This window comes from Cydia splendana, chromosome 25, assembly GCF_910591565.1.
Source record: "Cydia splendana chromosome 25, ilCydSple1.2, whole genome shotgun sequence".
Classification (NCBI taxonomy): domain Eukaryota; kingdom Metazoa; phylum Arthropoda; class Insecta; order Lepidoptera; family Tortricidae; genus Cydia; species Cydia splendana.
The window spans coordinates 10,616,460-10,644,039 of NC_085984.1; the positions used below are offsets into that span (position 1 = coordinate 10,616,460).

The following is a 27,580-nucleotide window of genomic DNA, read 5'->3' on the forward strand; positions in this document are numbered from 1 at the left end:
TGCTGCTGACTGTGCCGTCAGATGTACGAAGCGTCGTTTGTACAGTCCGCTTATGTATGTGTGTACATAGTTATGGGTGGGAAGTGGTAAACATTACAGTGTTTTCTTTCTTGTCTGCTAATTTAGACTGTTCAAAAAAGACCTTAGGGCCTAAAGGTGGTATTCCACCTGTCCAATATATCTCATTGCGTTTCACTCTCTCTTCTTCTTCCTCGCGTTATCCCGGCATTTTGCCACGGCTCATGGGAGCCTGGGGTCCGCTTGACAACTAAACCCAAGAATTGACGTAGGCACTAGTTTTTACGAAAGCGACTGCCATCTGACCTTCCAACCCAGAGGGAAAACTAGGCCTTATTGGGATTAGTCCGGTTTCCTCACGATGTTTTCCTTCACCGAAAAGCAACTGGTAAATATCAAATTATATTTCGTACATAAAGTTCTGAAAAACTCATTGGTACGAGCCGGGGTTTGAACCCGCGACCTCCGGATTGAAAGTCGCACTCTCTTACCGCTAGGCCCCCAGCGCTTCGTGCGTCTCACTCTCTCATTAAGCAAAAATGTAAGAAGCCATACACATTGGACAAAGAAATTGGATAGTTGGAATACCACCCTAACGGCCTGGCCACGACATTGCGCGTCTGGCTTCGGCAAAGGCGAAAACTATAGGTGGGAACGAAAGGTCCGATCGCTGTGCCTCGCTCCAACCTATGGTTGTCGCCTTAGCCGAAGCCAGTCGCGCAATGTTGTGGCCAGGCCGTAATGTGATAAAATCAAAATTACGTTAAAGTCGGACCAAGAAAAGTCTGCAGCGGATTTGATAGCCCATGCAGTGCAAGTGTTATTTATACGTCATAATTTCATAGAAGTTTGACGTTTAAAATAACACTTGCACTGCGTGGGCTATCAAATCCGCTGCAGACTTTTCTTGGTCTGACTCTATCTTAAATTTTTGTAATGCAAATTTTAATTTTTCTTTTTCGCGGTAGGGGCTCTGATCTGCTTCATAAAAATACACTCATGGACAAATTTATAGCAACGCAAAGAAAAAAGTTTAGTTACTAATTATCAAATTACTTTAGGTAATTAAACCTTCTTTTTTGTTCCTCTTTTGTCCATGAGTATATTTATATAACTTCCTAATTCAATTGAATCTAGGAATTCAGGACAAGAAAGCATTGAGGACAAGAAAAGCAAAATACTGTAACATTATTGTATGATAAATATATGTAATAACTGTCTTCTGCCCGACGCAAGACGCTCTAGTATATCTGATGCACCCTAGGAAACCTATTCGAACTATATTATTTGATCTCATATTGACATCACTCAGTCCATTTCGTTCGCACCAGCACCATCGCCCACACTGTTAACTGACAGTAAACCTTATTATAAAAGGCATAAGGTCCACCAATGGTTAAGAGTCTTGCTGTTTGTACTACCCTCATAAGCTTAATAGTGGTATCTCAAAAACAAAATTGTATTTTAACGTTTTGAACGCCAAACGTCGCATCCATTTGCCGTGCCACTGACGCCACGGGGGTAAAATTTAGTTTTGTGAATAAATAATGCCAACCTAAAAGTTGGGTGTTTTTCAGTAAATTTTATTTATTTTATTTAATCTTTATTGCACATAAGGAAATACACTGTACAAAAGGCGAACTTAATGCCATAAGGCATTCTCTACCAGTCAGTTTTTCATCAGAAAACGATTGACAAATGCCGTCTTTGGCGTCGTTGTCACGATTTTGCGTTGACGTCAATTGCCATCTGTGGCGTTCAAAAGGTTAAAATAAATCATTTAAAGTATTAATTTTGTTTATTTGAGATTTAGCTAATTGGCTTATAATTATAACGGCAGAGTATATTTAAGTACGATTAAGACGCATTGAGTGATGTAAAGATTATATCATTATGAGATCCTTAAAGTTCTTATAGGCCTAGCTTTAGACTGTAATTCCTAGTATCTATACAGTGAACATGTCAAAATATATTTACTATTATTTGTGTATTTATTCCCAATTACCACTCTGTTCTTACAGATATAGTGCATGATTATTTTCCTTCGTAGTTTCACGGAAACGTACGAACGTGTCTTGCTATTTCAGTAAGTCTCGGTACAAAAAGTACTGAGGTTGACTGAAGTAGCGTGACAAATACGAACGTTTCCGAGAAAATACGATGGAAACAATTATCCACTACAACTGTATTTTGTGTGAACTTTTGTGGTTAGTTTCCTGCGCCTATTTTACGAAATGGGCGGATAGCTACCACAAGTTAAATGTCTGTAGTTTTATTATATAAGAATCCCACAATTGTCAAACGTAACCAAAAGGCGCGTTCAAGGAAATTAACTCTTTACCAGGCTAACATTTAAAAAATGACAATCGAATGTCAGTCTTACTCATCGAAAATAGAACACATGTTTGAAGTGCCGTATGTGGGAAATATATATCCCTTAGCCTGGTAAAGGGTTAAAAAATTACCAGTTATCTCATTAACAATGATGTGAAACATTTCTTGCTCCTAATGATTAAATAACCTTGACTGTACATTTATAAAATGCAAAATAATGCAAGTGTTTAGAACCCACGTAAACTGTCATGAGATACTTTGTTTTACAACTTTGCCCAGTCTGAATGATCCGGGCAAAGTTGTAATAAAATGAAAGTTGTATTTTTTTGATATGGTGGACTGTATACTTATTAGAAATTTTGAATCTAAGAGTATGTATCTGTTAACGTTTTAATAAAAGAATACGTGTTTAAACAGTTTTTTTCTTCTAATCACAAACCCTCAAAACTAGTAAGTTTGTTGATAACTATTGTTGCATATAATCGCCCGCAGATGGAGTATGGAGACAAACCTTACTGGTTTAACGATACTTTTGTAATTAAGTTTAGATATTGTGTTGTAATTACCTGAATAAATAAAATAAAATAAAGGGATTTAGTCCAATGCGGAGTACAAATGTTGCGACTTGGCGAAGTCACACAAATATATTTATTGTGGTTTGCTAAAAGCTTGTTCAGCTTAAATTAAAGAGTATTCAAATCAAACACCAAAATACACTAAAAATACTTTATTAAATCAAACTCTGTCACATGAAGACTCACGTTCGAAACGGCTACGTGAATACAAAATATTAGCACGATAAGGTCCCATTCAGTATAATTATTACAAATACGATTTCGTACATTTGTAGGCTTCCATAGCCAAAATAGCAAAAACGGGACCCTTAAAATTTTATCATATCCGTCTGTTCATTCGTGCGTCTGTCTGTCCGTATGTCACAACAATTTTATTTGTATATTATTTAATATATGTAGCTTGAAAGAAATACTTATCGCGGGAATTGAAGAAAATACATTGTCTTGTTGAGGTTGAGATATCGAATCCTTAAAACACAAGATGACAACTTTGCCCTATTTTTTTAATCTTTGCCCTAAAGTTTTACTTTGCCCGGTGTAAAAAATTATTATTATCTTCTATTTCTTTGTGTTCTTTTACTGGCGCCGCACGGTATGAACACCTGGTATTTGGGGGTGTTGCCGCCCTTCTCTAACACGGCGCGTGCGAGCGAGAAGGGGTCCAGCTTCTTCTTTACCACCAGGAATCTGAAATTAATTGATAAGTTAGTTGTAGGTAACTTTGCACACTAGCAATGATTGAGGAGTGGTCACACGAACTGAGATTCCAAATGATTTCTATTAAATGGGTCGATTAACTATTTCTTGTTGTTATTCTGTCCCATCAGCCAGGAGACAATATTAGCATAGTTTCTTAGAAGAGCTGCTGTACCATGTTCTACAAACGTGCTTAGTAGATGTCCCATTATGGAAAGGCGTTATAACTACCAAAAAATTCAAGTTTGGTTCATTTAAATACGAAATAACCAGTATTTTTAGAGTGACCCAGGAGACCGTATAACCATGGCAACTAGTGACAAGAAAAAGTAGATTCACCCTTCATTTTTTGGTTCTATTTGTGTCGCTTAACTTCAAACTCGGGTAAATTCGACCCTCTCAGCAAATATCTACCCTATTTCCTTTTCTTAATACCAGAATGGCATAATCTGACAGATGGATTTACCCGTGTTTGAAGTTATGCTACTCATTCATGCTTTAGCAGTCTATGGTCTACTACAGCTATTCCCAAAGTGTGCTCCGCGGCGTAAAACATCTGTGGTGTAAAATAAGTAAAAAAATCAAGAACCAGCTCTTCTGTGTCGGGTCCACAGTGATGAACGAAAATGTTTAATTTGGGGCTCTGTCAAATGTCGCTTTCGAAAAGTGGTGAAAAAATTTGAGAACCGCTGATCTACTATACAGGGTGGCTAAAAAATAACTGCATTCCCGTTGCCAGGGAGGTTTTGGAAGTATACTGAGCAACTTTTACTATGAGACCAACCCCGAATCCCGAAAAAAATTTGGTTGTTTCATACATTTTGGCTGGTCCATTTTCTATGGGAGGATTTTCGTGGTTGGTTCAATAGTAAAAGTTGCTCAGTATAATCCCAAAACTTTCCTGGCAACGGGAATGCAGTTATTTTTCAGCCAGCCTGTATACGATTTCCAGCTAACGTCATCATCATGGCAACATTTGAGATCTTGAGGGGTGAGTAATTGTTTACCATCAGGCGATTCGTATTTCGTCTGCTCGTTTGCCTCATATATCACAAATCAAAGGTAATTTACATGATATAGTTGGTCAAACCAATTTGTCAGTAAGAACCAGGAAAACTATACTCATCCTTTTCTTTTGGGTGCTAGTACTAGTGTAAGACAAAGTATGTATGATTCTCTCTGTCTATGATTGAAATGAGACAGTCCTTTGACAAACTATAACTGTTATTAAAAACTGGGTTTGTTCTGTTTTTGTATACCATCGCACACACTGTTAGCTGACATTTTGTAAACCTTATAACAAAATGCATAAGGTCCAGCAATGGACAGTTAAGAGTGTTGCTGTTTGTACATGTAACTAGATGTCTGTGGCGTTCTTACCTTTCTTCTCCAGCCCCGTAGCTCCTGCTGGCCAAGCCGACCTTCTGCGCAACCTGGAAACAATATAGAAAAGAATGAGTACAATAAAAAACATCTAAAATTGTTGACCATGACTGCATTTATAAGCTAGTTGACAGAGCGAGTGCAAAGCGTCTCCGTTTCAGCGGACAAACATGCTTCCATATGTCCCTGTCGCATTTCTTAACCGATTCTGGTAAAATTTTGTGAGTAGGTTCGTTATTATATAGAACTAATAAAAAAAAAAGTACCGCTTCATGCCAAGGTTTACCTGACGTGTGACGAAGTTTATCTGACGTGTGACAAAGTTTACCTGATGTAAGGAAGCCCGCTCTTCCTTAGAGAAGTCTCTGCTGAAGATAAGATCCACGTCGAGACAGTCTTAAGCTAAGTATCGCCTGTTGACATGGTTTACCTGACGTATGACAAAGTTTACCTGATGTAAGGAAGCCCGCTCTTCCTTAGAGAAGTCTCTGCTGAAGATAAGGTCCACGTCGAGACAGTCTGAGGCTAAGTATCGCCTGTTGACAAGGTTTACCTGACGTATGACGAAGTTTACCTGATGTAAGGAAGCCCGCTCTTCCTTAGAGAAGTCTTTACTGAATATGAGGTCCACGTCGAGACAGTCTGAGGCTAAGTACCGCCTCATGAGGGTGAAGGCGGCTCGACGGAGGCTCTGGGCGTCGGAGCAGGTGCTGCCGAGGCCTTGGCGGTTCACCTGGACAACAAATGTATTCAATTCTAATTGCAGAGTAAAAGAGGTGTCTCGCACCTTACTTAGGCCACTCAGCAAGCTTCGTAGCCTAAACACGGTACTCGACTGAAAAGCTATAATAGAGAGCTCAACACTCACGATTATATAAAATACTATTTTAGTCACAGGTTTTTCTTGAAGCACTGGTGGTCTAGCGGTAAGAGCGAGCGACTTTCAATCCGAAAGTCGCAGGTTCACACCCCGGCTCGTACCAATGAGTTTTTCGGAACTTATGTACGAAATATCATTTGATTATCAGTCGCTTTTCGGTGAAGGGAAACATCGTGAGAGAGAGAATCCCCTCTGAGTTGAAAGGTCAGATGGCAATCGCTTTCGTAAAAACTAGTGCCTACGATTCTTGGGATTAGCTGTAAAGCGGACCCCAGGCTCCCATGAGCCGTGGCAAAATGCCGGGATAACGCGAGGAAGATGATGGATATAGGTTGTTCTTATACGTTTCTATAGTTACTCATGCATTCTCTTTCAGAACTTTCAGACTGTTATGTCAATTCTTCATTTTTGAAGTGAAAACTTCTTTAGCGGCGCTGTACACTTTTTGTGATGGGGAAAAAATGTTAAACTCGCGACAGCGTAAGACGTAAGACGCTTCGTAAGACGGTCACGTGACATGATCGAAAAACTGTTACAATGTCATCGAGTTTTCACTTCTGCCGGCACTCCCGGAGTGCAACCCGTTGTTTTTTTTTGTTAAAAGGTTATATTTGAAAAATTGTGTTTACTTTTATCATAGGCCTAGAGTACAAAAACTAGTGTGACTCACCATTTGTAGATGGGGCTTGATGGGCTCCTCGATGCCCTGCGCGTCGGCGCCCAGCCCGCCGCCCGCCCACCCCATCAGCTTCATCATCCTACACAACAACAACAAATACAATCACACTGACAATTTTGGGACACTTATTTCCCCTATCAAGATCAAAAGAGTTCGTGATCCTGAGTAAAAATAACACAAAAACTACTTTTAACCTTTTGAACGCCACAGACGGCAATTGACGTCAACGCAAAATCGTGACAACGACGCCAAAGACGGCATTTGACGTCGATCGTTTTTTGATGAAAATCTACTGAAAAACATCCCACTTTTAGGTTGGCATTATTTATTCACAAAACTAAATTTTACCCCCGTGGCGTCAGTGGCACGGCAAATGGATGCGCCGTTTGGCGTTCAAAAGGTTAATAAAATGGGCCAAATAAGTAGAGATGCCCGAACAGGTACTGGTTTTGGCCGAACACCGAATATTCGGCCCCTCTCTCTGCCGAATATTTGGCATGACATTTGAGTCACAATTATTATGAAAATGTTCGCCAACACAGAACAACGTTTGCTAGAACATATTTTTTGTGTAACAAAATTAAAGATATAAATAGAGTCAATCAAATCAGACCCATGATAAAAATAAAATATTTTGTAATCAACAAATGCTCAAAAAAGGGTCTTCATTTTTATCAACTTTCCAAGAATACATTTTAAATATTAATTATATGTATACCTAGTTTTTGGTTATTATTATTGTGTAATTTTTCTTTTTCTGTAGTTGCAACAGATATTATGTATTCGGCCGAATACCGATTATTCGGCAAAGTGGCCGAATACCAAGTAGTTGCCGAATATTCGTAGCATCTCTACAAATGAGCATATTGTCGAAGGTAAAAAGGGGGGTAGCAGAAACAGATGGTGTTACTTGGTGGCGACGCTGTTCTCCACGGGCGCTCCGAACTCGTCGTCGCGCCGCCCCGCCACCTCGCTGACGGAGATGGCGCCACCGTCTGCTCTGAATTGCTCTTTCACTACCACTGTTATCACTTCCTCGCGTAGTCGCTGTAACAATCAGTAGAATACATAAATATCATGACACAAATCGACCTAGGCCAACAATCAGTTCAATAAGAATTGTTTGTGACAGGGATGTTGCGGATGCAGATTTTTAGACATCCGCGGATGCGGATGAGGATATTTAAAGCCTCACATCCGCGGATGCGGATGTCAAGATTTGGTACTTAAAAAACGTCAAAAATTACATTTATAGCATTTTTTATTTAAAAAAAACGAAACGTTTAGTATTTGAGCAAGAATATAGGTGCGTTTTATTTAATAAACAGTAACTTGGCCGACTTTTCGGGATCTAGACGATTTCGTTATATATAATGACGAAATTACCTAGCACTTACGCCGCCGCTAATACGTTCCTGTTACCGACTTGGTCGACATCCGCATCATGCAGTTGCTCCGCATCGGTTTTATGCGGATGCGGATGTTGAAAATAATGCGGATGTTCCGCGGATGCGGATACGAATATTCGCAATATCCCTGGTTTGTGGGATTGTAGATGACGATGTACATAGCAGATCCATAACTCAGGAACAAATATCCGTCATAAATTTTATAAGGGCATTTAAGTGTGTACTTAAATGTCCTTAGCTGCTTATAAATAATAAATAAATATTACAGGACATTATTACACAAATTGGTTAAGTCCCACGGTAAGCTCAATAAACCTTGTGTTGTGGGTACTTAACTTAGACAACGATATACTTCATATACTTATATAATATATAAATACTTAAATATAGTTTATCAACGGACTGTCTCATTTCAAACATTAGAATCATACTATCTTTGTCTTACACTAACTAAGCACCCAAAAGAAAAGGATGAGTATAGTTCTATTGTTTTTATTTACTGATCAATTTACATAGAAATAAAAAAACCAAATAGCCATGCTCATCACACGAATAAATGCCCTTACCATGATTTGAACCCGACTCCATCGGCTTCACAGGCAGGGTCACTACCCACTAGGCCAGACTGGTAGTCAGCTTATAAATAAAACGTTGAAATAAATGATAAAAATGTGTGCAAGCAGAAAAAACTCTTCACTTGGTATAAGAGGAAATAAAATCTTACATTCCAAGCCATAATTTCGACGTTGCACTTGGCGTCCGCTTTAGAAATCCCCCCGGCGCGCGCCACCAGGAGCCCGTTGACCAGCATGGACATGGCACCGTCTTCAAAAGTTGAGCTGAACGGGATGTTGCATACTTGACAGCTTGCTGGAATATACAGATTTAGTTTTACTTTAGTTACATCGGTTAGTTTAGTTAGCATAAGAGCAGACATACATACATACATATTAGTATGTACTAATTATTGCCTTTGTACCATCAGCCTCAGGGTGGTATTCCACTTGTCCAATTTCTTTGTCCAGTGTATATTGCGTCTCACATTTTGCTTAATATCTGGGAGACCGTGCTTTGCTCGGAAAACATATATAAAAACTCAAAAATGCGCGTTTTCCCAGAGAGATAAGACCTAGCTAGATCGATTTATTGCCCCCGAAAACCCCCATATAGCAAATTTCATCGAAATCGTTAGAGCCGTTTCCGAGATCCCCGAAATATATATATAAATAAACAAGAATTGCTTGTTTAAAGGTATTAAATATGCTCTACTCACTCTGTATATTCCACCATTTCCCCGCCCAGGGCCTGACGAGCAGCACCAGCTGTCCGAAGCTGCTGAAGAACATGCTCTCGTCGAACACCCGGGCATCCAGGCACCGCACGCTGCTCAGGTCTTTCAGGTACTCGTTGAGGTCCCCGAGGGGCTTCCGAGCTTCCTCAGTCGGTTTGTCGGTTTTAGATATGCTGGAATGAACAAACAATAGCTTTGATTTTTGGCTTTATTAGTATTAGAATATTTGTCACAACCTTGTAGGCTCAATGTACAGTCATCACACAGGACAGGATTGATATGCCATTTAGGGTTCTTGCTAAATTGGAAATTCTATAGCGTAAGTATTGAACAACCAATTTAGCTAGGACCCTAAATGGCGCAACAATCGCCGAACGTGATGGTACATTACCTACAATGTATTTGTTGCAATCCAATTCGAACAACAATCTTTCATGAACCAAATAAAGTAGCATTTCTTTTGTATTGTCACTTTTACAACAAGGTTCAAATTAAAAATAGGAAAATTAGGTTTGGTGGGCCTTACATGGTTAAAGATGTTTCTGATCCCTGATGATTCCATATTATATAATAAATAAGTAAAGAATGGCTCAGTCTTTGAAAATCAATAACTTATCAAGACCTTATTTGAAGAGGTTTCGTGTTTAATAGAATGTTTCTATTGCTAACTTTAGAGAGAGATGTGGTGTTGGCGAAAGCTCCTACGCATACCCTGGACGGCTATGAGAACCAATAAGTCTATCCTAGAGGAGCTGAAGATCACCACACGGCTCTCTACAAAATGTCAAGAACGCGCGCTCAGCTTCTTTGGTCATATCATGCGGTCTAAAAAGCACAACCTAGAAAGGCAGATTATCTTGGGCCAAATAGAGGGCAAGCGAGCGCGAGGAAAAGCACCCACGAGATGGTCTGATGTTGTGAAGAGGGTGATTGGCGGCAACATGCAGTGCGTGACCCATATGGCCTATGATCGCACACTGTGGAGACGTAGCATACATGGTTGCGATCCTCAGCAATGAGGGACCGAGGAAGAAGAAGATTGCTAACTTTGCATTACCACCAAGGTTTTAACAGTATGCTAAGTTTTGAATCAATCAGCAAATTTGACAACCTGAAACTAGGGTGAATTTAAGTTTTAAGAATTATTATGAACAAACTGAACAATTAACCAAATAAAGTTTCAAAAAATTTCATGCAGTAATCTTTATTAGGTTTTTTATAATTAATTTAAGAGAACATAATGTTTATGAACATGACTACAATGAAATAAAGAATAAAGAACATGGTACTGTTTTGATTTTTATTCAAAAAGTATAAAAATTGTCTTTTATTCAAAAAGTATAAAAATTCAAATAATAAAATTATTAAGACTTATTGAGACAAGCATTAAAAAAATAGGGTCATTACGTCAATTTACCGTCCAGTGCCTGTTTCCGTCCACTTGGCGTAGTTGCTACATAGATCATCATCATACGCAATTCTGAAGCAACTATGCCAAGTGGACAGAAACAGGCACTGGACGGTAAACTGATGCAATAACCCTACAATGATTTACCTTGAACTAATCAAATTCCTTATTCTACTATCCACATCCTTATCCTCACTTTCCTCTTCATTGCCCTGGCCCTGTTTCACAAACTGGATTTTGGAAGACTTCGGTGCTGGGCCGTCTTTGATAATGCCACCTTCGCGCTTTACACCTCTCGCTCGGTCCTCGGCAGCATCGGAGGCTGATACAAACGTCCTTTGGAGTTTACCTTTCTTGGACTTTCTGTAGGTGCTTGCTACCTATGAAATCATTATGTTATAGTTACTATACACTGTGAAATATAAATCTGTGACTTTCCATGGCTAAAGGGTTTAAAAAGGGTAAGGGGTTTAGGCATGGAATGCCGCATATAGTTAAAGTATCATGTTTTAAAACTCTTTTTTGTGTGTTGTTTTAAAAGGTGTTGGGACACAGCAAAAAAGAGCCTAAAACAGGGGATAAATTTAATGATAACAAGCCTCATGGGACAAACGGAAAGTTGAGTACTATGCGAAAAATTATATTGAATGTGCCTTTCACTAAAACCAATTCAAATGATGCTGCAGTTAGACAAACATTAAAGTCAGAGGGAAAAGTGAGCTTACTTCTTGAGAGAGCCTTCCAACTTCTTGCATGACTTCTGTGGGGTACCGGCAACCCATGAACTCCATGTTAGCGAAGACCCTAGCTAGGCAAACCAGCCTGTCTTTAGGATATTCGTTCTTCCATCGTTCTATGAACGCCTTTCTTAACTGCCAATGTTCTTCGCATTCGTGGTCTTCTCTCTGACTTTCGACGTCCCAATTGACGTCGAAAGACATTATTAATGAATTGGTTATTTAATTATAGCACTTTAATTTAGAATTAAACGATAATTCCAGAAATAATATGTGTACATTTTGTAAAAACACAAATTGACATTCATAAGGATGTTGCCATATGAAATAATTATAAATTAGGCAGTAAAAACCATGTTTCGAACAGCTTTGACTGCGTTTTGTTATTCCATTATCTATTTTAGAATGAGTTGATTCACTGTATATCGTAACTATCGTATAAGGCAAATATTTAGTATATTTTGTAAAATTTGAATAATATGCTACTCAAATAAATAAATTTTGTTTGAATTTAAGGTATGTTTGGATGATGGGTCAATATTATTTCTTGAAGAATTTGAAGAAACAAAACGTTGTCTTCCTGTTTTTTGAAATTTTCTTCTTGACATCTTCTCAGTTTTCTGTTTGTTGTTTAGCGAAAATCCTGCAGTTTTTAAGAAAAATCTCATTCTATTCAGCAATAATATTGTCGGTAATAACTTAAACTTACTTGACTAGAGTTATTTAAAAATATCTTAATTACTTTTTTTTTGCATATTTCGCTGACGACCCGGTTTCATCAATTTTCCAGAAGTGTGGGTACCCACAAGTAAGAATTTGCATTTACAATATGTTCATGACAACTATCACTACTTCTCTTCGGTGTTATGAATAGTAAAAATGTCTACAATCATGCACGATTCATATATTCACGCGGAACTTTAGGCATCCTTGAAATATAGTAAAGAATTTAAATCATCAAGAAGCTTTTGCGCACTTGCCAAAACACTGTCAACATGGCTTCAAAAAACTTAATGGAGTTTGAGCAAGCCATGAAATACATGGAACCCATGGAAGTAAACGATTATCTTCAAAAAACACTGGACTTTTTGAAAAGAAACAACAGTGAAGTATACTTTCCCTCCATTTCGCCTTACGTCGAGGGGTTTTTGGTGAATTTGGTCACTGATACAAGGAATTTGAAGAGCAAGGCCTTCAAGTATCAGGACAGAGTGCTTGCCGAGGAGATAATCAAAGTCCTGGAGATGTCCCGGGAGGTGTTTAGGTGGACACATGCTTATGAGAATGGGAAGTAAGTTTACGAATTCAAAATAATGCCTAATTAGATAGATATAATGTCCTTTAGAAAACAGTCTATACAATTTTTTAAATGAGTACCTAATGTTAGTTAAATTAAATGTAACTTGCCCTTAATTTTCATAGTAGTATAGAGAATGATAATTATTGTGAGGGCAGGTTATTTAATAAATTCTGTGTACTTTTTTATTTGAGCATGGGGGCTGTCCATAAATTACGTCATCGATTTTTGACCCCCTCTAAAATCATCCAAAAATCATGCTTCGAATGACCCCATTTCCTCCTACGTCCAGACTTCCCCCCCTAATTTGACGTACGTAATTAAACGATGACGTAATTTATGAATAGCCCCATGACAAGAATATATAAAGTTATAATTTGCTTGAAACAGGGTCAATTTATTTATTAAATAAGGAGGCAGGCAGTTATGACAACTGATGTGGCCTGTATCTAATTTATGTAAGATTATTTTTGTATTTTTTTTCTTACAGCCTCTTAGTGTACAAAAAAATGTTTTCTAATAAGATTAAGAAAAAGCCAGTCAAGCTGAGGTAAGGCTTATTTTTATTACGGTTTTTCTTTTTGTTTAGTTCAATTCACCGTCTGACTAACAAATTAGTTTGTTTATTTTTTTATATTGAAACAAATTAATAATAATGTACCATATTTTATATTATTTCTACTCAGAATTACAAGCTTTTTTCATCTTTAGACCTTACAAGAAGAAATTTGAGAATTTTTTCCCATACTATAACTTTTTTGATTGAAAAATATATGACTTAAAAAACTCTTTCTGAGCAGAAATAAGATAAAATTTCCCAAATATGTAGCATTGTGCAGTGCATTCACTATAAGCAACACTCGTCATCACTTCATTCCTTGCAAATAAATTAACTTCAATATTACAAAACTTTTCTGTTGTCTGCTTACCACATAACAAGCTTTTCTTCAATCCATTTAACGTTTCACAGCACCATAGCCGACCGCTTAATCCAAGCACGAGCTTCAGCTCTCCAACGTCACACAGCACACCCACGCGCTCCCCTACCTCATGACCTCCGACAACCTCACACACGCGCTCCCCTGCCTCATGAACCTGCCACCATGCAACCACACTCACATGCGAGCCCGCTCCGCCCTCCCAACGTACCTGAAGAACCGATTGGCACCTTTAAAGTCCGGTTCCTAGACAAAACTTTACGCTTCATCAAAAGCACTCAAACCAAATTGTCCTATGAAGAAATGCATTTAAGTCAAGCGGAGTATATATACAATCTGTTGAAGTATCGAGACAAGGATGTCGGGTTCGGGTATAAGTCGCTTTACGCACCACTTTGGGAGGCCATGGAGGGTTGTGGGGATTGTAAGTTTGAGGTGACACTTAAGGAAACTAGTGGGAGAGAGACGGCGTAAGTTTTTCTTTGTTTTGGTTATGTTGTAGTTCGGTAGAAATTATGAGCTGCATTTAATAACTAATCTAGTGAAGAAGAAGAATCTAGTGAACATGATTATGTTTGCCTGCAAAAATGACCCCAAAAAAAATTGGCCCAATATTACAGGGTTCTGTATTTCACTTTTATCTAACTGAAATTTGAACATTATCATAGTGACATTAAGTCGAATTTCAACTATCTTGAATATGTAACATAGAACTCTGTAATATTGGGCCAGCGGAACAGCTACCTAGCAACAGAACACAAGGTATTAATTCATTTGATAAAAATCCTGCACATATAAGATTTGGTGAGCGCATATTATGTAGATCTACCGGTATGAGACAGTGGTATTAGGGATTGCAAACCGGATTGATTTTCAATCTGGCCGGATCCGGCCGAATTTTGGCCACAATCCGGCCAGATCCGGCCGAACCGGATCCGGTTAGGTATAAGGATATTAAAGTTAATTAAATGACATATTTTTCAAGTTTTATACGTTATATGAGAAACAAAGGGTATTTTAAAAAATGTATTCATAAAACAACAATTTAAAGTTAATAAGAACAAACTTTTTAACAATAAAATAAAAGTAAGTATTAAAACCCGGAAATCCCACTAAAATGCAAAAGTAAATTGTTCAACTCTTGCATCCTCCCTAGCATGACATATGGTTGCCAAACGTGGGCCTTAACACAAAAAAATAGGAAATCCCTAGAAGTATGTCAACACAACATAGAGAGAAGTATTCTCAACATCAAAAAGAAAGACAAAATAAGACTAAGCACCATAAGAAAAAACACAAAATTAAGAGATGTATCCTATGTAACAGATAGCCTAAAATGGAAATGGACTGGACACATGCTCAGAGAGCCAGGACAAAAATGGTCAAAAATTGTTACAACCTGGTACCCCAAAGACGGGAAAAGGAAAAGAGGCAGACCTTACCGCAGATGGGAAGACGACATTAGAGCTATCGCTGGACCAACATGGACATGGACAAGAAGAGCAACTAACAGAGAGGAATGGAAGGTCTTAGGGGAGGCCTATGCCGGGAGGCAAGTCGACCGATGTCAACTCTAACAAAAATGACAACCAACCTTATTCTAAATCAAATTATAATAATAATAGTGTAATATGTTTGACTAGCATGACAAATTTGACAAATATTCAATAACATGACAAAACTGTACCATTTAAAAAAATTTAAGGTCGAAATAAAAGGCTATTTTATTTTATTTTATTTTATTAAAAAGTGTCACAATGTCAATCTCAAATTAAAAATAAAACTTGAAATCTAAGTCATTTATTAATTTCTGCTCAAATTTACGTTTACAATAAAATTATAAATTTGATTAGAGCCCAAAGCCTGTTAATGGGATAATTATGGGATGGGAATTGGAGAACTCCTTGAAAGGACAAGTTTTCGCAACTGTTCTTAGATGGAATTATTTGTAACGCATCAGCGTATATTAGAATGGATATCAATCCATTCTAATATCAAGATATTTATTTTTAACCAAAAGTATATGAAATGCGCTCCAATATTATCTTGCTTTCTTTTTTTTTCCGTGAAAATAGTTTTATAGTCTAAATCACAAATAAGTAAATAATTCATGAATAAATATTTGGGGACAATCTTATACAGATCGACCTACTCGTAGCCCCAAACCAAGCAAAGCTTGCACTATGGGTACTAGCTAGCTAGGTAGTACTACTAGGCGACGATATATATACATATAGTATATTGATAAATACATGCTTATTTATATTGAAAACACCCATGACTCAGGAACAAATATCTGTGTTCATCACCCAAATAAATGACCTTACCGGGATTCAAACCCAGGACCATCGGCTTCATAGACAGTGTCACTGAATGGTCACTACCCACTAGGCCAGACCGGTCGTTACAAATGCCTTCCATAACATCTCCATTTTTTAATTTTTACTTCTAAGTATATAAGTAATCGTCGTATCGTGCCGATTTGTGCCACCAACATGAAAGAAGAGGAAATCCTCCTCTGTTCTCAATCATCGTCATATTAAATATCTTTTTATTTTACTAAATTTTGAATTTTTCATTCATTCTTTATTCTGTTTAACTTCTTTCTTCCATCCGTCGCCTTTATCTCACCTAAAACGCTCAGTGGGTGCTGTGTGCGGTCTTTTTTTCTTATTTCCCGGATCCGGTCCGGATCCGGTGATTTTAACCGGATCCGGTAGCTCCTAAAAAGTGTCGGATCCGGCCGGATTACCGGATCCGCCGGACCGGATTGCAATCCCTAAGTGGTATATGTAATGGTATGGTACCTGCAAAATAATAGTTTGACCTGTAGCATATTTTTCCAATTTCAGGGCTTTACTGCTTGAAAAAGTACCAAAGAATGGCAACAAATCTAAAAAAGATAAAGAAAAACCTAACAATAAAGTTAGTGAGAAAAAGAATAAAGATGAAACACACAAGACCAAAAATGTGTCCAATAGTCCGCATAAAGAAAACAAAGATTCTAATATTCAGACTGATCAGTCTCTGTAAGTACCTATCTAAAAATGTTACCTTATGATATGACTGTTTTGTTTTATAAAATATATTAAAAACGGGTCGCTCACGTATTTGAAGTCGATAAACGCTCGACATGTTTCGAGGAGTGTCATCAGGAGCTTGCGTTTACGGTGACGGACCGGCGCAGACTGCGGGCCGCAGCCCTCCGCGCCCGATGACTCGGCGCAGGCGCCGGTGGCGGCCGGGGGGCGAGAGACTACCCTCATTTATGGCATTATTGTCAGTGTGGATGAACCATTAGCGAATAACGTAGTGGGTGTTGTGTGCAACCCATCATTTGACAATAATGCCATAAATGGGTATACACCCACTTGCCAGAATTTCATTTGCCATAATTTCATTTGCCATAATAGTCAACAGCCATTATATTGTTTCCCATAATTACATATGCAATACTTATTGTTTACTATATTAGTCACGTGCCAGAAACTTTGTTTCCCATAAAATCAATTTCAATAATATCATTTGTCATCATCATTGTAAGCCATAATTATCACTAGCCATAATATTTTTTTTTACAGAAACCAAATGCTACTAGAAAAATGGGTTAGGTTAGGTTTGAACTGCGACCCTTACAGAAAAGTAATGCTACTAAAAAAGTGGGTTAGGTTAGGTTTGAACTGCGACCCTTACAGAAAAGAAATGCTATTGGAAAAGTGGGTTAGGTTAGGTTTGAACTGCACCCCACACAGAAAATAAATGCTACTAGTAAAGTAGGTTAGGTTAGGTTTGAACTGCGACCCTTACAGAAAAGAAATGCTATCAGAAAAGTGGGTTAGGTTAGGTTTGAATTGCGACCCTTACAGAAACCAAATGCTACTAGAAAAATGGGTTACGTTAGGTTTGAACTGCGACCCTTACAGAAAAGAAATACTACTGGAAAAGTGGGTTAGTGAGGTTTAAATATTCTATTAAATAATATTATTACAATTAATAATATGGACAACAACACGTATGGCACTCGTACGTTCTGGAATCTAATAATCGGGTAAACAAAGAGTATGTCACATAATTTTTATGGTAAACAAACAATTCGGGCAAATAAAATTCGGGCATATGAGTATTATTTTATATAATTTTCGGACAAACAATAGACAACCCCATAAATGAGGGTAGTTTCTCGCCCCCCTTGCCGCCACCGGCGCCCGCGCCGAGTCATCGGGTGCGGAGAGCTGCGGCCCGCAGTCTGCGCCGGTCCGTCACCGTAAACGCAAGCTCCTGATGACACTCCTCGGTACGGAGTGAAACATGTCGAGCGTTTTTCGACTTAAAATACGTGAGTGACCCGTTTTTAATATATTTAATTTGTCTGTGTCTCACGGAAGTTTTGTTAGGAAAACTGTTTTGTTTTGTTGTTATATTCAGACAAAAAACGACATCCATAACATATTTTACGTAAACCTACGTATTCTACATCTCAGATTCCAAAAAGGTCATCAAGTCATCATTATTGAAATCCGCACCCCTGAAAACTTTGAAAACGATCCCTATGATGACTTATGAAAAAGTATCCATATGGGCGCTATCTCAGAATTCAAAACCGATATCGTGTGACCACAAGCACATGACCATCACTGACATGCCCCTGATCTGCCCTGTTACGGCAAAACTGCTGCATCGAGATGTGGCCTAGCTCTGCGTTTTCTATCGCATGTATAAGGGGGAGTGCTCCAAGGAATTGTGGGGATTAATCCCTGCCGCTTCTTTCCGCCATCGCCCTACGCGACAACATTACCATCTTCACCACTTGGATGGTTGGCAGTCCTCAACTGTGCGTTTCTCCAGAAACTTCCTGCCTCGCACAGCCAAACTGTGGAATGAACTGTCGCCTGCGGTATTTCCGGACCGATACGACCTTCAAACCTTCAAGAAAAGAGCGTACTCCCATCTTAAATATTAAAGATTGTAACTAGGTTTAAGAAATTGTAATGCTATTAATATTTTTTTGAAATAAACAGATTTAATTCTCAAAAAATTCTCTCTTCTCTCTTCCATCTCAAAGGCCGGCAACGCGCTTGCAACCCTTCTGGTGTTGCGGGTGTCCATGGGCGGCGGTAATCGCTTACCATCAGGTGATCCGTCTGCTCGTTTGCCTCCTATATCATAAAAAAAAACAACGTATACTAGATAGGAAGTATTAAATATGTAATTAGATACGTTTTTTTTCCGTAACAGGGTACTCGAGTACAGTCACCTGCAATAATATGTGCCTCTTCGAAGGCCGCAAAAATATGTGACACGCTCTTATGGCTCTACAAACAAGATCGTGTCAGATATTTTTGCGGCCTTCGTTGTGTAACATATTATCGCTGGTGACTGTACATTATCAAGTATCAGACACATTCGTCTACTAATTCTAAATAAAAGTTCATCTTTAGACATATGAAATGATGATAATATTGTTTTCTTTTCAGAGCCCACAGTTTTCTTGATCCATATTACCCTGACGCCGCTACCACTATCCCTTCGCTCCGTCTCCTCTCAAACATTACTGAGAAATTCTTCACCAAAACGGTGGTCGCTCTCACAGGTAATTTCTATACCTACTATTTATAGTCTGTATCTTTAGGTATAATAGGTGTTTAAAAAAGAGTAAACAAAATCTACCCTCAAATGGCGTCTTAAGCCAGTTGAGGGTAGATGAAGACATTACATGATCAAATAATGTAGGTTAAAGTCAGGTCGTTCAGTGACAGGTCCAGGTGGTTTTGTATTTGGTTGGTTAATCAATAAATGTTACAACTACCCGAAAATCTACAAATTATTTGTTTACTTTTATTTTAGAACCTAAAGGTACAGAGTATAACATCCTAAGTATCTTAACTTTTGTACAATGCAACCAGGGGCTTATAGCATAATAAAATACAAGCCAATGCTATTAGTGATTTTGAATGTAAAATCACTAATGGTATTAACTTGTATTTTGTTATAAAATTCGGCCCTGTAATCTTAACAGTTTTTTAGGGTTCCGTACTCAAAGGGTAAAAACGGGACCCTATTACTAAGACTCCGCTGTCCGTCTGTCTGTCAGGACACCAGGCTGTATCTCATGACCCGTGATAGTTAGACAGTTGACATTTTCACAGATGATGTATTTCTGTTGCCGCTATAACAACAAATACTAAAAACATAATAAAATAAATATTTAAGTGGGGGGGCTCCCATATAGCAAACGCGATTTTTTTTGCCGTTTTATGCTTTATGGTACGGAACCCTTCGTGCGCGAGTCCGACTCGCAGTTGGCCGGTTTTATTCACCTGTGTTGGCTGTGTTATATAAATAAATGCTCATTTCTATGGTAACTGGTACCCATCGAGCTGATCTGATGATGGACTGCATGCAACTCTGTGATAAAACTATGCACACTAATTGTTTTAGGTTTGTTATGATTGTCTCGATGAGTATTTATCGCCTGTTGAAAGAAAAGTACAGTCGACGATAAAAGCTTGTATCCAAAAAAATTTTTAACAAAAAAATATTATTTTTAACAGAAAATATATTTTTTTTTGTTATTTTGCACAGAGTTTGCGGACAATGAGAACAGCAAGATGAAGACGTTCAGTCAGCTTTCAGAGGGAGAGGTCGAGTTCGTGAAGGAGGTTTTATCATTAGCAGGTCGGTTGGTAACTTGATAAGTGCTTTTTAGGGTTCCGTACCCAAAGGGTAAAAACGGGACCCTATTACTAATACTCCGCTGTCCGTCTGTCTGTCTGTCACCAGGCTGTATCTCATGAACCGTGATAGCTAGGCAGTTGAAATTTTTACAGATGATGTATTTCTGTTGCCGGTATAACAACAAATACTAAAAACAAAATATAATAAATATTTAAGTGGGGCTCCTATACAACAAAGTTGTCTTTTTTTGTCGTTTTTTGCGTAATGGTACGGAACCCTTCGTGCGCGATTCCTACTCGCACTTGACCGGTTGTTTTTATTCGATTTCTATAGTTTTATACTCATTCATTTATTCATAAACATTATTGGCAGGTACATTCAAAGTCAATCTTAAAATCTACTTAACAGTTTACATTTACCCTAAAATAAATGTCCTAACTTAAAATCTAAACACATTACTAATATACCATTCCACTTATACTATCAGTCCCATTCCGACCCCCACCCAGTCCAAAAGTGCCAAAAATACTAGCGGCATTACCGCGCTGGATGGCAAGCGATATCTGTTGGACTAGGTAAACAGCTCCAATCCACGGGGCGACTACGCACAGTGCCGCGTCGCATGGCAGTTTCAGTCAAAAATCCGAGGGTGATTGGACCAACGTATTATGAACGTCTACCTGCAAAATTGCGAACCGAACCATCTGACGAAACATTTGAACGCCAATTGAGACTCTTTTTATTATAATCCATTATATTCTGTAAATGAATATGTACATATATGGAAATGACATTTAATACAATAAATTGAACATAATTATTTTTTCAATTGACCTGTATTTCATTTTATTTTAATTTGAAGATCATTATGAGATATCCATGCTTAGTCGTATTGACATTGTTTTTTCATTTTATATTATTTGACATTCATATTCTTAAAAAAAAAATAGTTAATTAATTGATTGCTTATAATTGTTTTAAATTATGTATTGCTTGACATTTGTATAACTATAATCAATTGTTATTTTCCTACCTGACGATCATAATATGAATTCGTATAGATTAGTGTAAAATAATTTATATTGTAATTTCATATTATGAAATATTTAAATAAATCTAAATCTAGGTAGGAGCCAGAACGGGGATCGCACCCCTTTATATTATTAGTTCGATTACTATAATTTTATTATAACACCCTAGATCCTACTCATAGTGTTGTGTTCCTGGGCACACCGACCCTAACACTCCGCACCCTCGTTGAGCACCGGCAGGAACAAAACACTATAAGTAGGGTCTAGTGTTATTTCGCTACGGTTTTCTGTAAGGTGGAGGTACTTCCCCAGTTGGTCTGTGCTCTAGATCTGGACTGACATCCGCTGTGCTGTGCCCTACCACGAGATGACATTCACAGTGCCAATACCTCTCTTTTGTACGTAGTTGAAGGACATACCCCTGGGTCCTAAGTCTCCCTGAATATGTGACGTTTTCAACCAAAAAGGCACCACTTTGTCGGTTGTCGATAAGGTTGATTTCAAATTGAGACTACATGGAAATAGCGACTTAATGATAACCGATAATAAGTACCATTTTGGTTGAAAATGGCACATATGTTTTGTTATTCCAGAAACCATATCGGTGCGAGACATGTTCATGCCGAAATACCGCATTTTGCTGTGGAAACTGGATCGTGTCGTAAAGGAGGCGCGAAAAGCTTACGAATTGACTTATACCGTTATTGAGAAAGACAGGTCAGTTGTAATATAAATAAATCTAATACCTTTAAACGAGCAATTCTTGTTTATTTATTTATATACATATATATAAATATACATATAATATATACATATATATTCGGCGATCTCGGAAACGGCTCTAACGATTTCGATGAAATTTGCTATATGGGGGTTTTCGGGGGCGATAAATCGATCTAGTCCTAATATTATAGGACATTATTACACAAATTGACTAAGTCCCACGGTAAGCTCAATAAGGCTTGTGTTGTGGGTACTCAGACAACGATATATATAATATATAAATACATAGAAAACACCCATGACGCAGGAATAAATACGAGTGTCCTTGCTCATCGCACAAATAACTGCCCTTACCGGGATTTGAACCCGTGACCATCGGCTTCATAGGCAGGGTAAAAAACTCGCTACCCACTAGGCCAAAGGTCTTCATAATAATGTATACTGTTAAAATATATGTCAAATAAGTAAGTGGAGTAAAATTTCTGGTTGTGACTAATCGTAATCTGTCCCGTACCGATATAGTTTTTAGATAAGTATATTAAAATTTAGGGCATTTATAGTTAATACTAATGATTTCAACTTTCGGGAACAGAAAAAATAAATGAGAACACTTATTTTTTGTATTCTTATAATTCTTAAGGGTTCTGTTGTAATAGCAAACTTCGATGTAACTTTTTTTATTTTTTTTTTATTATTTTACAAAGCATTTATTTACATACAATATATATACAGTGGTACTACTTCTCTTATTATTTTTCAGAAGTATAACATGGATTAAAATGCAAAAATCTGCTGGAGCACTTTCAACATCCCCGTAAGTATAAGTACTTTACCATCACGCTCCGCGATTGTTGCGCCAATGAGGTACCGGTACTTGGTGAGTTACCGGTAATGACCTTAAGTTCCGGTACCCTACCAAGTACAAATCGTTTACCGAATGCATTGCAAAAAAATGATACCGGTTTTTGAACGATATAATGTAATACCGGTATTTAATCATATTATAACTTTCAGAGACAACGAATCTTCGGCCCTTCCACCACTAGAGCTTCTCACAAATATAACGGAGCCATTCTTCAAACAAACAATTATTCGTTTAACGGAGTTTGCGGACGATGCGAGGTTCGTGAGTCGCACTTTCAGGCAACTGAAGGAAGAAGAAATATTCTTTATTAAGAATATTAGACAGTTGGCAGGTCAGTTCATTCTTAGGGAATATGCAAACCGGTAAAAACTTGTAGAATATACTAGTAAACCGGTAAATTACCGGTATTTGTCATACTAAATATTTTACCAGATTTTAGCTCTATTTATTCCTATGTTTACCACGAATATTTTTCCTAAATTAATGTTTTCATTTCATTTATCCAATATTGTATGTCATGTATATACCTTGTAAGGACGGGGTCCCGTTGTTTGACATAAAGTTTTAAGTCATAATGTAAGTATATTATCATTAATGTATGTTGTCGTATTATCATTAGTCCTAAGTTAAGTTTTCAGTATTTTCGTAAGGTTATTCTATAGGTTAGGTAAGTTATATGGCAATCCTGAAAAGTTACGAGTTTCTGAACCAAACAAATTATGACTAACGAAAATGCGGACAAACAATACATTATGACTTAAAACTATTTGGGAAACAATAGAGACCCTGTCCTTGGACCAGGGATGTTACGGAGCTCCGTTTCCGTTAAGTTGGAACTTCCGTTTGGTATAACTATTGTGTATAAGCGTTCCGTTTTGCGATTTCGGGGTTGGTCCCATTGTAAAACTTGCTATCATCGTGCATCGTTGCTTGCATCGTGTGACCGCATCTTCAAGACGAAAGTTTGGTTTTGCGAGCCACATAAGGGCATTTCATAATCCGGATAAGAATTGTTGATGGAGTCGCCATTGCCGGATACGGCAAGGAAGAAAGAGAGAGAGAAAAAACTTGCTATTATCCCAAAACCTCCCTGGCAACGGGAATGCACTGATTTTTTGGCCACAGTGTATAGTTCTATTATATTTTAGGCTAGTCTATTAGGTAACATTTATCTGCATTTATTGTATTGGCCCAGTTTGAATACCGGTATGGTTTCGCACAGGCTCCACCAAGGTACGCGAATTGTTCGACCCGCACTACCGGGACCTGCTCTGGAGGCTCAACTACAGTATCAACGAAGCCGCCAACATCTGTAAGATAACTACGAGCGTCAACGATAAGGAGAGGTAAGTAATGGGTGCATTACATTTGTTATAATTACATATATTATAGTTTGTTATATCGTTATTTTGAATAACGTAATAAATGGCATAGTACCGTAATACCTAATTAACGGTATACATAATGTTATAATTGGTATAATGCTCATAAGGTACATTTACACTTGGTTTAATATACATTGCCATAATTATTACATACTCTAAAGCATATTATATATTATAACAAGTGACATCATAAATTGTTTGTGTGGCATAATAGTTGAATGACATAAATGGGTTAGGTTACGTTGGAACTGCGACTCCGCACAAACGAATAACTACCTAGCAAAAGCAGGGTTAGGTTAGAACTTTGACTCTCCGTAGAATAAAATACCTATCAACAAAGTGGTTTAGGTTAGGTTTGAACTGCGGGCCCCGCAGAATCGAAAACCATGAAAGAAATGGTTAGGTTAGGTTAGAACTGCGACCTCCCTAGAATAAAATAGCTAGCAAAAGAAGTAGGCCTGTGTACTACTTATAAAAAATATGTAAAACTTTACGTTATTGTCTTATTATTGAATGAAATATGGCAATAAATGTTATACAATATATGTATTTATGCTTGATAGAATTGTATGAAGTATTACGTTAGACAAAAATATAATATAACAAATGTCATTATAAAATATGTCTATATACTATTTATAAATTATATTACAATAGGCATTATAGCAATGACAGTTTAGATGAAATCACAATATAACACAGGAAACGTATAATAAAAATTACATTATAACATAAAATAATATATAAAATGGCGTTATAACAAATGTATGATAGTTTTTAGGGTTCCGTACCCAAAGGGTAAAACGGGACCCTATTACTAAGACTTCGCTGTCCGTCCGTCCGTCCGTCCGTCTGTCACCAGGCTGTATCTCACGAACCGTGATAGCTAGACAGTTGAAATTTTCACAGATGATGTATTTCTGTTGCCGCTATATAAACAACAAATACTAAAAACAGAATATAATAAAGATTTAAGTGGGGCTCCCATACAACAAACGTGATTTTTGACCGAAGTTAAGCAACGTCGGGTGGGGTCAGTACTCTGATGGGTAACCGTTTTTATAGATAATGGCATGGAACCCTTCGTGTCCGAGTCCGACTCGCACTTGCCCGATTTTTTTTTATAATTATATTAAGCATTACACACCCGTAAGTAATAAGTCGTATTTCTCACCGATCGGCAATGTGGTAGGTACCATTTACTTAAAATGTCATAAATGTTGTATAGATGTACCGAATAATCCGTTCGATTTTAGGGTTCCGTACCCAAAGGGAAACGGGACCCTATTACTAAGAAGGATTCCACTGTCTGTCTGTCCGTCTGGCTGTCACCACTCACCAGGCTGTATCTCATGAACCGTGACAGCTAGACAGTTGAAATTTTCACAGATGATGTATTTCTTTTGCCGCTATAACAACAAATACTAAAAACAGAATAAAATAAATATTTAAGTGGGGCTCCCATACAACAAACGTGATTTTTTTGCCTTTTTTTGCGTAATGGTACGGAACCCTTCGTGCGCGAGTCCGACTCGCACTTGGCCGGTTTTTAGGGTTTGCGTAATGGTACGGAACCCTTCGTGCGCGAGTCCGAATCGCACTTCAGCAGTTTTTTATAAAATTGGCACCATTTGTGTGACGTAAACCTTTTTCGTCTTCTCTATGTGAAGGTAACTCCCCAGTTAGCCTGCTCCTGACTTGAACCTGAAGACATTACGTTGTCCATACCTCTCTTAAAAATCAAAGAAAATATTGATAAATAATAATTGTTGTATGAGAATTAATATTAACAGTTGGTATTTTGATTTCAGAAGCATAACATTAAAGAAAACGCCAAAATTTGCTACACCCGCTCCAGTGCCACCAAAAGTCCAGCCAAAGTAAGTAAATAAATAAATAACCCTTCGGCTTTTAAATATTTATTCATTGTTTGTGCCATTTTCAGTCAACAGGGTACTTATTGTCAGTTGTCAATAAGGCACTATTTCCATATAGCTTCAGTTTGAAATAGGGATTGCAAACCGGATTGATTTTCAATCCGGCCGGATCCGGCCGGATTTTGGACCCAATCCGGCCGGATCCGGCCGGACCGGATCCGGTTAGGTATAAGGATGCGTTATATGAGAAACAAAGGGTATTTTTACAAATGTAATCATAAAACAACAATTTGAAGAAAATAAGAAATAACTTTTTAACAATAAAATACAACTAAGTGTCACATAGTCAATCTCAATTTAAAAATAAAATATGAAATCTAAGTCATTTATTAATTTAATTATATTTAATCATTCACATTCTGCTCAAATTTATACGTTTACAATAAAAATATAAATTTGATTAGATTCCAAAGCCTGTTAATGGGATAATTATGGGATGGGAAATGGAACTCCTTGAAAGGAAAAGTTTTCCTAACTGTTCTTTGATGGAATTATTTGTAACGCTGACATCCATTCTAGTAACAAGATATTTTACTTTTAACCAAAATTGTATGAAATGCGTTCCAATATTATCTTGCATTCATTTTTTATCCGTGAAAATAGTTTTATAAATAAATAAATCATTCATGAATAAATATTTGGGGACAATTTTATACAGATCGACCTACTCGTAGCCCCAAACCAAGCAAAGCTTGTAATATGGGTACTAGCTAGCTCTAGTTTACTACTACTAGGCGACGATATATATACGTATAGTATATTGATAAATACATGCTTATATACGTAGAAAACACTCATAACTCAGGAACAAATACCTGTGTTCATCACACAAATAAATGCCCTTACCGGTATTCAAACCCAGGACCATCGGCTTCATAGGCAGGGTCACTGAATGGTTACTACTCACTAGGCCAGACCGGTCGTTACAAGTGCCTTCCATGGCATCTCCATCCTTTAATGTTTACTTCTAATTATTTAAGTAATCGTCGTATCGTGCCGATTCGTGCCACTAACATGAAAGAAGAGGAAATCCTCTTCTGTTCTCAATCATCGTCATATTAAATATCTTCTTATTTTACTAAATTTGGATTTTTTCATTCGTTCTTTATTCTGTTTAACTTCTTTCTTCTGTCCGTCGCCTTTATCTCACTTAAAACCCGCAGTGGGTGCTGCGTGCGGTCTTTTTTTCTATTTTCCCGGATCCGGTGATTTCAACCGGATCCGGTAGCTCCTAAAAAGTGCCGGATCCGGCCGGATTACCGGATCCGCCGGACCGGATTGCAATCCCTAGTTTGAAATCAAGCTTTATAGTAGAGATG

General features: G+C 37.7%; 3 protein-coding genes and 1 long non-coding RNA gene across 4 annotated transcripts in view; 3 read left to right on the forward strand and 1 right to left on the reverse strand.

Annotated features, from left to right (window-relative positions):
- The window catches only part of LOC134802942 (uncharacterized), a 62,215-nt gene extending 49,832 nt beyond the window's left edge, over positions 1-12,383 (forward strand). The window contains exon 4 of the transcript XR_010145910.1: positions 12,373-12,383. The gene's annotated coding sequence lies outside the window, so the exon portion shown is untranslated. The remainder of the gene's footprint in view (positions 1-12,372) is intronic.
- On the forward strand, positions 740-2,766 carry LOC134802914 (uncharacterized). The gene is made up of 2 exons (XR_010145903.1): positions 740-1,594; positions 1,688-2,766. It is a non-coding gene; the product is annotated as an uncharacterized LOC134802914 (long non-coding RNA).
- Positions 3,065-11,714, reverse strand: LOC134802933 (uncharacterized). Its single transcript, XM_063775661.1, has 9 exons — positions 11,399-11,714; positions 10,821-11,053; positions 9,248-9,438; positions 8,699-8,844; positions 7,476-7,612; positions 6,557-6,644; positions 5,581-5,739; positions 5,004-5,056; positions 3,065-3,614 (listed from the first exon to the last, which is right to left on the reverse strand). The coding sequence occupies exons 1-9, from the start codon at positions 11,612-11,614 to the stop codon at positions 3,479-3,481; spliced, it is 1,359 nt and encodes a 452-aa protein (XP_063631731.1). The 5' UTR covers positions 11,615-11,714; the 3' UTR covers positions 3,065-3,478.
- Positions 12,240-27,580, forward strand: part of LOC134802675 (uncharacterized) — a 30,648-nt gene continuing 15,307 nt past the window's right edge. The window contains exons 1-11 of the mRNA XM_063775309.1: positions 12,240-12,701; positions 13,198-13,257; positions 13,678-14,115; positions 16,498-16,674; positions 19,120-19,235; positions 20,228-20,320; positions 21,945-22,068; positions 22,835-22,888; positions 23,089-23,270; positions 24,162-24,285; positions 26,136-26,204. Of these exons, the coding sequence (XP_063631379.1) occupies positions 12,406-12,701; positions 13,198-13,257; positions 13,678-14,115; positions 16,498-16,674; positions 19,120-19,235; positions 20,228-20,320; positions 21,945-22,068; positions 22,835-22,888; positions 23,089-23,270; positions 24,162-24,285; positions 26,136-26,204 (1,733 nt within the window). The 5' untranslated portion in view covers positions 12,240-12,405. The remainder of the gene's footprint in view (positions 12,702-13,197; positions 13,258-13,677; positions 14,116-16,497; positions 16,675-19,119; positions 19,236-20,227; positions 20,321-21,944; positions 22,069-22,834; positions 22,889-23,088; positions 23,271-24,161; positions 24,286-26,135; positions 26,205-27,580) is intronic.

Bases quoted from the DNA above. Each gene is read 5' to 3' on its own strand.
- LOC134802933 (XM_063775661.1), bottom strand. From the start codon at position 11,614: ATGTCTTTCGACGTCAATTGGGACGTCGAAAGTCAGAGAGAAGACCAC. The intron at 7,613-8,698 runs GTAAGATTTTAT...TGATTGTTACAG, and splicing joins TCGAAATTATGGCTTGGAAT to CGACTACGCGAGGAAGTGAT. The intron at 5,057-5,580 runs GTAAACTTCGTC...TATTGTTTCCAG, and splicing joins AGCGGGCTTCCTTACATCAG to GTTGCGCAGAAGGTCGGCTT.